The sequence below is a fragment of the Scylla paramamosain genome, chromosome 24, assembly GCF_035594125.1.
Source record: "Scylla paramamosain isolate STU-SP2022 chromosome 24, ASM3559412v1, whole genome shotgun sequence".
Taxonomy (NCBI): domain Eukaryota; kingdom Metazoa; phylum Arthropoda; class Malacostraca; order Decapoda; family Portunidae; genus Scylla; species Scylla paramamosain.
The window spans coordinates 127,501-139,686 of NC_087174.1; the positions used below are offsets into that span (position 1 = coordinate 127,501).

Genomic DNA, 12,186 nt, shown 5'->3' on the forward strand with positions numbered 1-12,186 from the left:
AAAAAATCAGACATTGTGCATCAAGAACCAGTATCATTATCAGAGGCAGACGGCAGGGAGGAAAGGAAGTCTATTGATTCTCGATTGAAATAGGAAAAATAAATAAATATAAGGAAAAATGTGTCTCCTGAGAGAGAGAGAGAGAGAGAGAGAGAGAGAGAGAGAGAGAGAGAGGTTTTCATAATAATATTTTTAATTGCATTGCTTTTCATCATGCATTCAATGTTGCAATGTAATTCATTGTGACCTTTGTGAGAGAGAGAGAGAGAGAGAGAGAGAGAGAGAGAGAGAGAGAGAGAGTTTAGTCATAAGAATATTTATAATAATGTTGTATCTTCCACTACTACTACTTGTACTACCTATTACAATAACAACTACTACTACTACTACTACTACTACTACTACTACTACTACTATTATAACTACTACTACTGCTACTCCTGCTCACCCACAGACACATGTATTCATTGTGTGCTTCGCTTTGGACAACCGAGCAAGTTTTGAGAATGTGTCCTCCAAATGGCTTCCAGAACTCCAGCAGCATTGCCCTAAGGCTCCAATAGTACTAGTTGGTAAGTCATAATTCAATGCAATATTGTTCTAGCTCTTCCTAGTGCCATTTTAGAACCTTCAATACTACAGGCCTTTCTTTGATACTATAGCTTCTAGTAATATTCCAGCCCCTTTCAGTATCTTCTTCAGTCTCTCTTCTGTTATTATTCAAGCCCCTTCCAGTATCATCCAAGCTCTCTCCATTACTTTATCCAATCTTTTCCTTTGCTGCTTCAATCATTTTGACACTCCTCTTATTACTACTCCTGCCCCTTCCAATATTGCTTCAGCCTTTTTCCAGTACAATTTCCATCCCATCTAGCAATTATTCTTTCTTTTTAGTACCATCTCAGACACTTCTTGTATCATTCTAATCACTTCAAGTACTATTCCAGTAGTTTTCAGTACTATTCAAATCCTCTTCCATAGTTACTTCAGTTCTTTGTAGCACTTTCCATTTCTATTACGCTCCCTTTCAGTAAAAAAAAAAAAAATTCACTGAAGGTGCTATTCCTTAAAGAGAACAGTGCATAAGACTATCCAAAGTGACAAGGACTGCTGAGGAATACTAACACTCACCAATTCTCAACAGGCACTAAGATGGATGTGAGGAACCTGGACGTGTTGACTCCACGTGATGGCAAGAAGTTAGTGAAACGGCACCGCCTCTCCAAGTACGTGGAGTGCTCAGCCAAGAGTCAGGAGGGGCTGCAGGAAGTGTTCACCAGTGCTGTGATGGCTGCAGTGGGTCTCGGCCCACGCCCTCGACCCTGCGTCATCATGTAGCGCCTCCTGTGTGGCAAGGAGAGGGTGTGGGTTATGAGAGGAAGGAGTGGCAAAGAGTGAATGTAGCATCTTCTATTCAGTGAAGAGTGACTGCAGGCCTGAGTGTGAGTGTAGTATATCTCACACTGCACTACTCCTGGTTTTGTAGACTTTTAAATGGAGAGGAGTGGTGAGAAGTGAGTGTAGGCCTGAGTTTTCTGTATCTCACACTCCTCCTTCTGTAGACTTTTAAAGGGGAGAGGAGTAGCAAGGAATGAGTATAGCACCTTCTATATCTCACACTACTCCTGGCTTTGTAGACCTTTCAGTAGTGGTGAGGAGGGAGTGTAAGATTGAGAGTGGACCTGAGAGCAAGCCTGAGTGTAGCGCCTTCTGTATCTCACACCAGTCTCTATTTTGTGTACTCTAATGAAGAGCGGCAGCAGTAGGTGTGAGCCTTAGAGCAGGGGATGAGACAGTCAATCAGTCAGTCAGTCAGTTAGTCAGTCAGTCTTCAAACACTCAGACTTCCATCTCATTTAAATCCTCCAAGGGAAGATGTCTGAGTGATATGAAGGAGTAGGTACAGCTTCCCCTTTAGAAATATAGATATCTAGAACAGACTACAAGAAGAGATGATGTAGGTGAAGAGATTACATCAAATGGAAAGAAAACATAGATATTTGGACAAGACTAGAAGGGATGATAAAAGTGAGATTAAGTACCTAGACTAAAGGAAAATATAAATAGCTGGACTAGACTAGAAGAGAAGAAGATAAAGGCAGGGTAGTTAAATCAACTGGAGAACAAATTGGAGAAATATAGATATGGAAACAGGGCCAAATTAGTGTAGCACTCTCCATGTATACTACACACACACACACACACACACACACACACACACACATGTGAAAGAGAGAGAGAGAGAGAGAGAGAGAGAGAGAGAGAGAGAGAGAGAGAGAGAGAGAGAGAGAGAGAGAGAGAGAGAGAGTTATTATTTCAGTTTACAACTATGAAACCTAAACCTAAAGATTAGGCAGTATGAGCTCTGAGCTCTTTCCATAGGGGGGATGGCTGGCTGTCTCGAGAGAGACCAGCAGCAGACTGTGCAATGAATACACACACACACACACACACACACACACACACACACACACACACACACACACATACATACACATGTGAGAGAGAGAGAGAGAGAGAGAGAGAGAGAGAGAGAGAGAGAGAGAGAGAGAGAGAGAGAGAGAGAGAGAGAGAGAGAGAGAGAGTTATGATTTCAGTTTACAAATATGAAACAATAAAGGAGAAGGGTAGATATTGAGGAAAAGGAGAAGAAGGGGGGGAAGAGGAGAAGGCTGCCTGACTTGAAAGGAGGAGGAGGAGGAGGAAAAGGATGAGGAGGAGGAAGAGGAAGCTGCCAGACTGTTTTACCTAGAAATATGAAACAAAAAGGAAAAAGGAAGAGAAGGAAGAGAGGACTGTTTGACTGCTCTATCCAGGCCCACTGCTGCTACTGCTGCTATTACTGCTGGTGCCTGCTGGTGCCTGTTAAAGATACATAGTTTTCTTGGTGCCTCAAGGATGAAGGTAGAAGATGGAAGGCAAAAAAACACAAGCATATCTTTGTAATATTTAAATGTTACATAATCTTTTGTTATTGTAGGAAACTCATGCGTTTTCCAATTAGTTTGTTATCCAGTGTGGCCAAAATTATATTATTATCATTATTTTTGTTATTATTATTATTCTAATTATTATTATTATGGCTTTTACTATTGGATCATTAACTGTTCATTGTAAGTTAATGAAAAATATATTAATAAGAATAATAATAATAATAATCATAATGATCATATAATTTTGGTCATATTATAATACGATGTATATATAAATAATGTGATGGTTTTTATGTAAGATAAATTATTATTTGAAGTGTTTGAACATGTTATAGATGTACAATTGCAGTGGAACCAAAATTATAGTTATTATTATTACTTGTATTATTAGACAATTATCTTTGTTTTATCATGTTTATCTGTACCTGGCAAATTTTAGGAGAGGGAGAAAGAAAATATAATTATTAGAGTAACAATCCAGTAAAGTAATAATAATAACAGTAATAATAATAATAATGATAAAAATCTAGCTATCCATCTATATACCAGATCGGCAATCCCACATAGGGCAGCCCAGACAAAGTACCACACACTCGCACACCCATCATTCACACTCTTAGCCCCGTCTCATGGACCAACCTACTACATCCCAGGAGCTTAAGCATAGCACAGCTGGCCACACACATCCATAGCAAGGCCCCACAGCACACCCTGGCTTGCCCCTGCCCCTTCATAATGAAACCACTTACTACTCTGCACTTACTCCAGTAATATAATTTTGGTTGCACTACAAAAGAAATAGTTTTTGATTTTCCCTGTTCACTTAAATGCTCAAACTAAATAAGTCTCATTGCCTTCTACTTAATGATAGATGACATTTGCAATGAAAATGCAAATAAAAAAAAAATCTTCCCTCAATAAATGTGATGAAAGAAAGCCAAATTATATATATATGAAGACTTAGACTGTAAGTATTTTGCACATAGACATATAGATTTGTTATTCAGGGAAGCAATTGTGTTTTCAGTCTATTAATTATCATCATTATTGTTACTATGGTCACTATATACAGTAGAACACTTGGGTATTAATATGGGATGATCTGTCATGTTTTTGATGTACCGTTAAGTGTTTGTAGTATATCATTGGTGTTTCACAAGCCACACAGCAACGGTTGATGTATATTTTGTTGTCATTCATTACCCACAATTCTTCCACAGTGTGTTTGCATTCACTCAGCAGGAAAAGGAATGAAGGAAGCAAAGAAATGATTAAGTAAATAATATCAACACCATCTTGTATATATATTTTTTTTTCTGATGTTTCAAAAAAGGTTATGGTGAAATTTATGTATATTATTTTTGTTTTCTGGTGTGATAATTCCAGAGCTCTTTCATATCTCATTGTTCTAGTGTTTGTTTTTTATTTTTTTTTATGTGAAAGAAAGACAAGAATGAAAGAGAATAAAAACAAAGGGAAGGAGAATATGAAGAAATAATAATATTTAAAAACTGGAGGAATATGTGATGAAATAAAAAAAATTAACTGAAGGAAGAACTAAAGGAATTAATAGAAAAAAAAATGTGATGATAACAAAAATAAAAGAAGGCCAAGAAAAAAGGGAAACTTAACTCAAGGAAATTATATATATATATATATATATATATATATATATATATATATATATATATATATATATATATATATATATATATATATATATATATATATATATATATATATATATATATATATATATATATATATATATATATACATATATATTAAAGAATATGTCAAATAGAAGGAAAAGGAAAATAGTAATGAATACTTAAGAAAAATAAGAGAATGTGAATACGAAAGAGATAAATAAAAGCAGGAAAAAAAGATCAGAAAAGCTAGATATAATCAAGAAAAAAAAAAAACATAACAAAATAAAGTAGAATAGATAATGAAAAAAACAGACAGGATGCAGATTTTAAGCAACAAAACATCTGAATATGACAAGATGGTGTTAAAATTAAAGCTGTATTCATTCTTTTCCTACTGAAGATTACATTATAGAAGGAATTATTGTATTCTTATCTGTTTGTTGTTAATAATCTAAAAAAAAAAGTGTTATTTAGAATGTTACTGCAATTCTTTTCTTTGCTGGGACAGAGAGAAGGGGATCAGTAAGGCAGAGATATGACTGGGACAGAGAGGGACATGGCTGGGGCAGAGAGGCATAGTAGAGGACAAAGATGTATGGAACAGAGGCATAGATGAGATGGTTACATAGCTAGGACAGAGAGAAGAGCATAGCTGGGGCAGAGATATAGCTAGAACAGAGATGCAGCTGAGACTGACACAGAACTCAATTCTAGCTGACAAATTCCATGTTTGGAAATATTTAATTTAAATCACATTCTTGTAAGGGATAATTCAGATGACATATGAAGGAGATCTGGAATCTTGGCCTTTCTCCTTCCAGCCTCAAGAAATCTTTCATCAGTATCACCCAGTATAAAAAAAGCACTTTGAATTCCTGTTAAACTGACATGAGACTTGAAGAGATTAATGTGATGAGAATAGATTAATAGGTAGTCAAGTGTTGTAGTTACTTATCAGTTGCTTTAAACTAAGATATGATGCATATTGAATGGGTTAAGATAGAGATGAATGTAATGATAATAGATTAATAGGTAGTGAAGCATTGCAGTGTTACTTATCAGTCACTTCAGGCTAAGATATGTCAAGTATTGAATGAGTCAGGATAGAGAGAATGTAATGATAACAGATTAATAGGTAGTAAAATGTTATAGCGTTATGTATCAACCACTTCAAGCTAAGATAAATGTATGTCCACAAAGAAGCCTTACCATAATGTGTGACTTGTAGGTACTCATAGTAAATCTAAAAAATGCAATTAGCTAGCCATTGTAGTGCTTTCATGACCTGCTCTCAACTCCTTGACTGCTTCTGGCACTGTGGCACTTGGTGGGTTGGCAGAGTAACAATAGACAACTTGAAGGAGTGGAAATGAAGCTATAGACACTGAAAGATTTGAAATACCCCATCCACTCACTCACTCTCTTGTTAGCAGTACATGTCTTTCAAAATCATACTCCATAGAATTATTTTTTTTCAGTTCTGTTAAAAGATTTGAACCACTGCAGCATTCACTCATCTTCCTTGATGTGGTGTGTGTCTTTCAAAATTACGCTCTAAATTTATACTATGATGTTTTATCAAGCTTGAGAAGTTGTGCATTAAAAAATGACTTAATTTTGAACTATTACTGAATTCACTCCTTTTGCTGTCAGTGGTGTGTCTTTCAAAAATAACTATTCTAGCACCATAACATTTGATCACACTTGTGAGCATCAAAGACCAAAAACTCTAATGTAGCATTCACTCCTCCTATTGTCAGTGGTGCTTGTCTCTCAAAAAAATAATTGTATTTATTCTTTCACCACAACATCTGACTAAGCTTGAGGAAGAGCTGCAGCAGTCAGGGAGTTGTGATGTAGACTCAGAGAGAGACCTCTGGACAAACTGAACAAGATGAGTCATTTGATGTGAAGTGATGATGGAGTTTATGAGATTGAAGTGCATATTGGAAGTGCCTTACTAAAACACCACATTAATGTACTGTATATATAAAGTAGTAACATTTATACAAAGCATCACATGCTGAAGTGATACACAGACACACTAGATAGGCGATGTTCTCAAAGAGATGTGAAGGTCACTGACTCTGAGCTTGACTAGGGTGGGTTAGGTCAGGTCAGGTCACCACTCTATCTATTTGTTAATCTATTGGTTTATCCATATCACTATGAGAACAAATAGCAGGATTGATTGATTTAAAAATTAGGCACCACACCATCATGGTCATATGGTGGTGCTGCCAAATTATAGAAAAAAAAAAAAAAATTCTGGTATGATAAAATAATAGTAATGCAAAATGTTAGGATCTAAAATTGTAGTAATACAAACTGTTAGAAGCAAGTAAAACTGTAATACTGTAATAAAAGATATGAATAGTAACAATGTACACAGACATGAAACTTTTGCAGAGGATTGACCCCCGTGACACAGTAATGGCATTTGTCTTCAGTGGTATGCTTGTCACCTGCCCAGTGCTGCCAGATTCAAGTCACTGCAGCCCATGAGTTGAGGCATAAATTACTAGAAAGTGTAGTGACCCTTGCTTATTGTGGCTTGGTGTTGCCAGGTTAGCAGGTCAACATGCACAGCATAGTAAGGGGGTTGAGTCTGGCACCAGGTATTGCTACAAGCCTATGATCTATAAGTAAACACATCTAACTTAACTGTAACTTAGACTAACCCAACCCAAGCACAGCAGGGGTCACTGATCTTCAACTGATGCAATAAAGGACTTGAAGTGTTAAGTTGTACTCAGTTTACAATCCAGGGAGGGAGTTCCTCTGGGCATATCCTCCCTGGCCTTCCATTGGCTCACCACGGCCAATAGAAGGGATGCACTTTACACAATTTGCAGCATTTCATAATGCAGGAGACCATAAAAAGAATCACTTACATTTTCAGAATTTGTATCAGGCATTGTATATAAGTTGATGGAAAATATTTATGATCAGTGTGTGTAAGGAATATGACTATTATTATTACTACTATTATTATTATTATTATTATGTTTACCTTGCCTTGTTACAAAATTTAAGACAATTTATGAATTTGAATCCTTCTTATTATTTTTTTTTCCCATGTATATTTTATATGGAGTGTATTTGGTGGGTGTGGCAGGCATTAAGTGTACCTGTGTGTGTGTGTGTGTGTGTGTGTGTGTGTGTGTGTGTGTGTGTGTATTAGCAGGGTGTACTGTGCAGTGTAGAGGAGAAACTCTGTTGTATATAAGGAACAGTACTAAATCAATAAAGAATTGTTGCAATATAAACACATTCACAATCTCTCATCCTAAATTCTGAAAACCAAAAGGTAAAACACAATATTTTTCTGTTATCTGTACAAATCTTTCATGCAAAACTGAAAATTTAAAAGGAAAACAAAATGAACATCATTGTCATCTTTTTTTCAATTTTGCCTCATCTTATTTCTTTCCCTCTTTCCCTTTCTTTTCTCTTCTATATTATCATATTCCTATATGCATTACACTTCTTCCCTTCATAAAATATTCCTTAATTTCCAGTCATCACTGCCATCATTGTTCTATTTCATCAGATTTTCTTTCTTTTGTGTACAATCTTTCATCCTACAATCTGAAAACCAAAAAAAACTCTGAAAGTAATATTTCTCTACATTAGCTGTACTGTAGAGTTTGCTGGAGATAAGAGAATACTATAGAGCAGGTGATCAGTCAGCTATGTTAGGTATGGCGAGGAAAGTCTGGATGAATGTGTAATGCAAAACTTGTGTGCTTTCCTATTTGTGCAATGTTAGAGGTTGCTAAAAGTACAAGTCTTCTGCAGGTGTTTCTCTGTTTTGCATTTTCGGCTTCCGTTCTCTGTAGCTCTGGCATAATGCATCTCCTCACCTCATTATCTGTTGCCTTGTACATCTCTCTTCAACAGACACCAGTGAGCAAGTCAACAGAATTTCTGTGTAAAAATAATACATCTAAACAAAAGTATGACAATTTGGTATTAAAGGATTGGATAACATTACCAGCTTAATTCAGTCCTGTAAAAAATAAAGGGAGGTAAATGGATAGATTAGGGTTTGTGTGAAGGTTAAACACATGGTGAGTGTCAGCATAGATGGTAACTACAAATTGGTAAGGTATGCACAAAGGCAGACACCAATAATTAGCTGGGAAGTAAAAATACTGGCATAATTTAATATATATCTATTGTGATAATAATAATAATAATAATAATAATAATAATAATAATAATAATAATAATAATAATAATAATAATAATAATAACAATAATAATAAAAAGAACCTCAGTACATTACAATCATTACAGGTTTTACAATACAACCCTATTCATTCATTCAATTCTCCCTCACTAAATTCCATTCATATCTGCACTTTTTAAATTAGTATGAAAAATCAACTTGACTCTTCTCAAAGAAAATAATAAGAAAATCATATAGGAGTTTTTTTTTTTTCTTAAATTTTAAGAAGAGGAAACAAAACTTCAGGAAAAGGAGAAAGTGTCTGAAAGTGTGGCAATGAAAGGAAGATGATGATGGTGAGAAATAAAGATATATACAATAGGAGTGATAAGAATAAGAGTGTTATGATTAGAGAAAAATATAACAGGTATAGAAAGAACACATGAGAAAATATATGAAATAGAAGAATAATAATGATAATAATGAGAGATGCTAAAGGAATAGTAGGTGAAGGAAAGGAGTGATAAAATGAAAATATGGTGATAAAGAAATTAAAAGAAAAGAGAAAAAGAAAAAAATATTAGACAAAACTGAAAGACGATGAAGATTATGTAAATTATATAGCATGGGATGGAAATACAATGTCATTTACAATTTTGAAGAACATTTGGCAAAATTTCCATGCCTCCATTTTAAAACAATATATATATATATATATATATATATATATATATATATATATATATATATATATATATATATATATATATATATATATATATATATATATATATATATATATATATATATATATATATAGAAAAGGTCCTATGTACAAATTTTAATATCTTTTGCTTCAGATTCATCAGTGTGTGTGTGTGTGTGTGTGCTTTTATGACACATGATAATAGGAACTTAATTAATGCAGCAACGACAACCATCACTAGCTATTATTGTTCTTTACTATTTTGATCTCATTATTAAATAAAGAATGTGCCTGTGTGTGTGTCTGTGTGTGTGTATTCTCAACTGCATAGTTTTTTATATTACATTTTTGCTTGTCTTCACATTAATGTAACAAATAAAAACCTCTAAATATTGTCTTTTCTTTCTTTTTTGTAACAGTTGCTTAGCTCACAATTTTTTATCTCTTGCGTGAATCAGACAATTTAATCCTATGTGAGTGTCCATCACACATCACTCTTCCTTTCACTCTGTGTCTCAGTAATCTTCAAGTCTGTACAAATAGTATTAGCAAAATATGAGGGAAAGACAGTCTCTGTTGACTATATTCTTAATGACAGTGCAGGTGTGTCACATCATTCCTTCCCTTCACCTAACATCTCTCTCTCTCTAATCTTCATGTCTGTATAAATAGCATTAATAAAATATGAGGAACACACTCTGCTGACTATATTTTTTATGATAGAATGATGGGCAGGCAGGCAGGCAGGCAGGCAGGTTGACTGTCTTGTGAAGAGGTAGATATTTTGTTACAGTGACTACAGTATATGACACTATCACATCATGTCTTCAGGAATATCACAGGAAACTTGGCCAACATGCCTCACATCTTTCATTTCACAGGCAGTAATGTTGAATGGATGTGTCACCTTTCCATTTGATTTAGCAGAAAGGAATACTGCTCCTATTTTGATTTTCCTATTTCCTTCTTGTATCTCACTGGAGATGGAGAAAGGATATCACCTTTTCACTTAAGCTGAGAGGACTAGTGTTTTATTTTGTTTGATTTTTTTTTCCTTCTGAAGGGTGGCAAGCAGCTTATGTGTTACTTAAAAGCCCACATCTTTTCCGGCACTGGTGGCTGCTGTGGCTGTGTGGCTACCAGGCAGCATACATCAATCAAGGAATGATAGCTATTTGTCACCCAGTACAGTTATACATCATCACCTCCATTAACAAACTGCCGGAGTCATTTCTTGGAGAAAAGCAAAGTTAAGTCTTAGAACACTCACAACCTGGACATGATGAGCACAGCATGTGTCAGTCAAGGAATGGTAGTTATTCTCGCCAAAGAGTTTTATTCACCCAACACAATACATCATCACCTTTATTAACAAACTGCCCAAGTCATTCTTGTTGTAAAGTGAAGGTAAATCTCAGGCCACTCACACCCTGGTCATGACAAAGATAGCTGTGCAAATTGATGACTCATAGGATTAAGAACTGATTTGGACAAAAACTATATAAATAGAAAATAAATAAAACAAATAGATATATAAATAAATAAATTCATTCATAAAAAAATGCAGAAATTGCCCAAAAGTGACCCAGGCAATTTGTTAACAAGGGAAAGATATGACACATCTTAGGGATCACATACAACATGATATTTAGTACAAGTACATGAAATGCCTTCCTGAGACTGGACATTTTATTCACCTGTGACAGCAACAGTGGTATTTACAGAGTTTATTCCAGTGACACTTTCTTCTGTCAATACACCTGCTTTACAGGTAATGTTTTGTGTTGTGTGAAGATCAGACAAGGACACCACCATGGACTGACCAGTAGGCAAGTGACAGTTTTAGTTCCTGCAGTCAGTTAGGGACTCCGCTCAGCACACAGTCACAGTTTAGGGTAAGGAAGGCAATGCCAGCACCAGGGCCAGACAGCACAATACTCAGTGCAGTGCCAGTATTACATATTACAAACTGTCATTATTGTATATTATCTTTTAGTATAAGCCATTTAAAAAAAAAAAACACTTTCTTTCTTCCTCTTCTCACTCATCAACTTCTTGCTACAGACATTCGAGGTTTTAAGGAGAGTAATAGTAAGAGAAAAATTATCTTAAACCTGTCATTTTTGTGTTGTGTTTCAGTGTGTGTGTACTTAACTTTTTCTATCCTCACTGAATAACATTTTGCAAGGGAGACACAAGAGAGATTTTAGAGAAGTTATTAAGAGAAAAAAAAAAAAAAAAAATATCAGTATTCTGTCATATTTCAGTGTGTGCATGTACTTACTTTCCTCACAGGTCAGCTTTGAGTAAAGGAGTTACTACTGAGAATGTTAAGGCATAGGAAGAGAGAAAATAATCATACACAACTTCAGACACATGAAATTACAAAATGATGAACAAAATGTAAGAACCTGATTTAAATGACCTACTGTTGTTGTGAAGACAACCTCCTATGGAGAAACACTTGAACAAACCTGAGAAAAGGAAAATGCCCAATTAACAAATAAATAGGATGGAGCAAAGGAAGAACATGACAAAACACAACGAAACAAGAAAATTTGGACTCCACTTATAAGAATTTGGGGATGAAACAGCATAAAATTTTCACTTTGTTTAATCAATATCTGCTCTTTGACCACCACACAAGAAGGTTTTATTGCTGTGTGTGTGCTGCTGTTATTGTTCCTCCTTAACTAACAGACAGCCCCTAAAATTACAACA

General features: G+C 35.1%; 1 protein-coding gene across 5 annotated transcripts in view; it reads left to right on the forward strand.

The window, feature by feature from the left end:
* The window catches only part of LOC135112531 (ras-like GTP-binding protein RhoL), a 36,183-nt gene extending 28,329 nt beyond the window's left edge, over positions 1–7,854 (forward strand). For all 5 annotated transcript variants that reach the window (XM_064026958.1, XM_064026957.1, XM_064026960.1 and 2 more), the window contains 2 exons: positions 454–572; positions 1,145–7,854. In XM_064026958.1, the coding sequence (XP_063883028.1) occupies positions 454–572; positions 1,145–1,338 (313 nt within the window). In that variant the 3' untranslated portion in view covers positions 1,339–7,854. The remainder of the gene's footprint in view (positions 1–453; positions 573–1,144) is intronic.
* Positions 7,855–12,186: the final 4,332 nt, after the last annotated feature.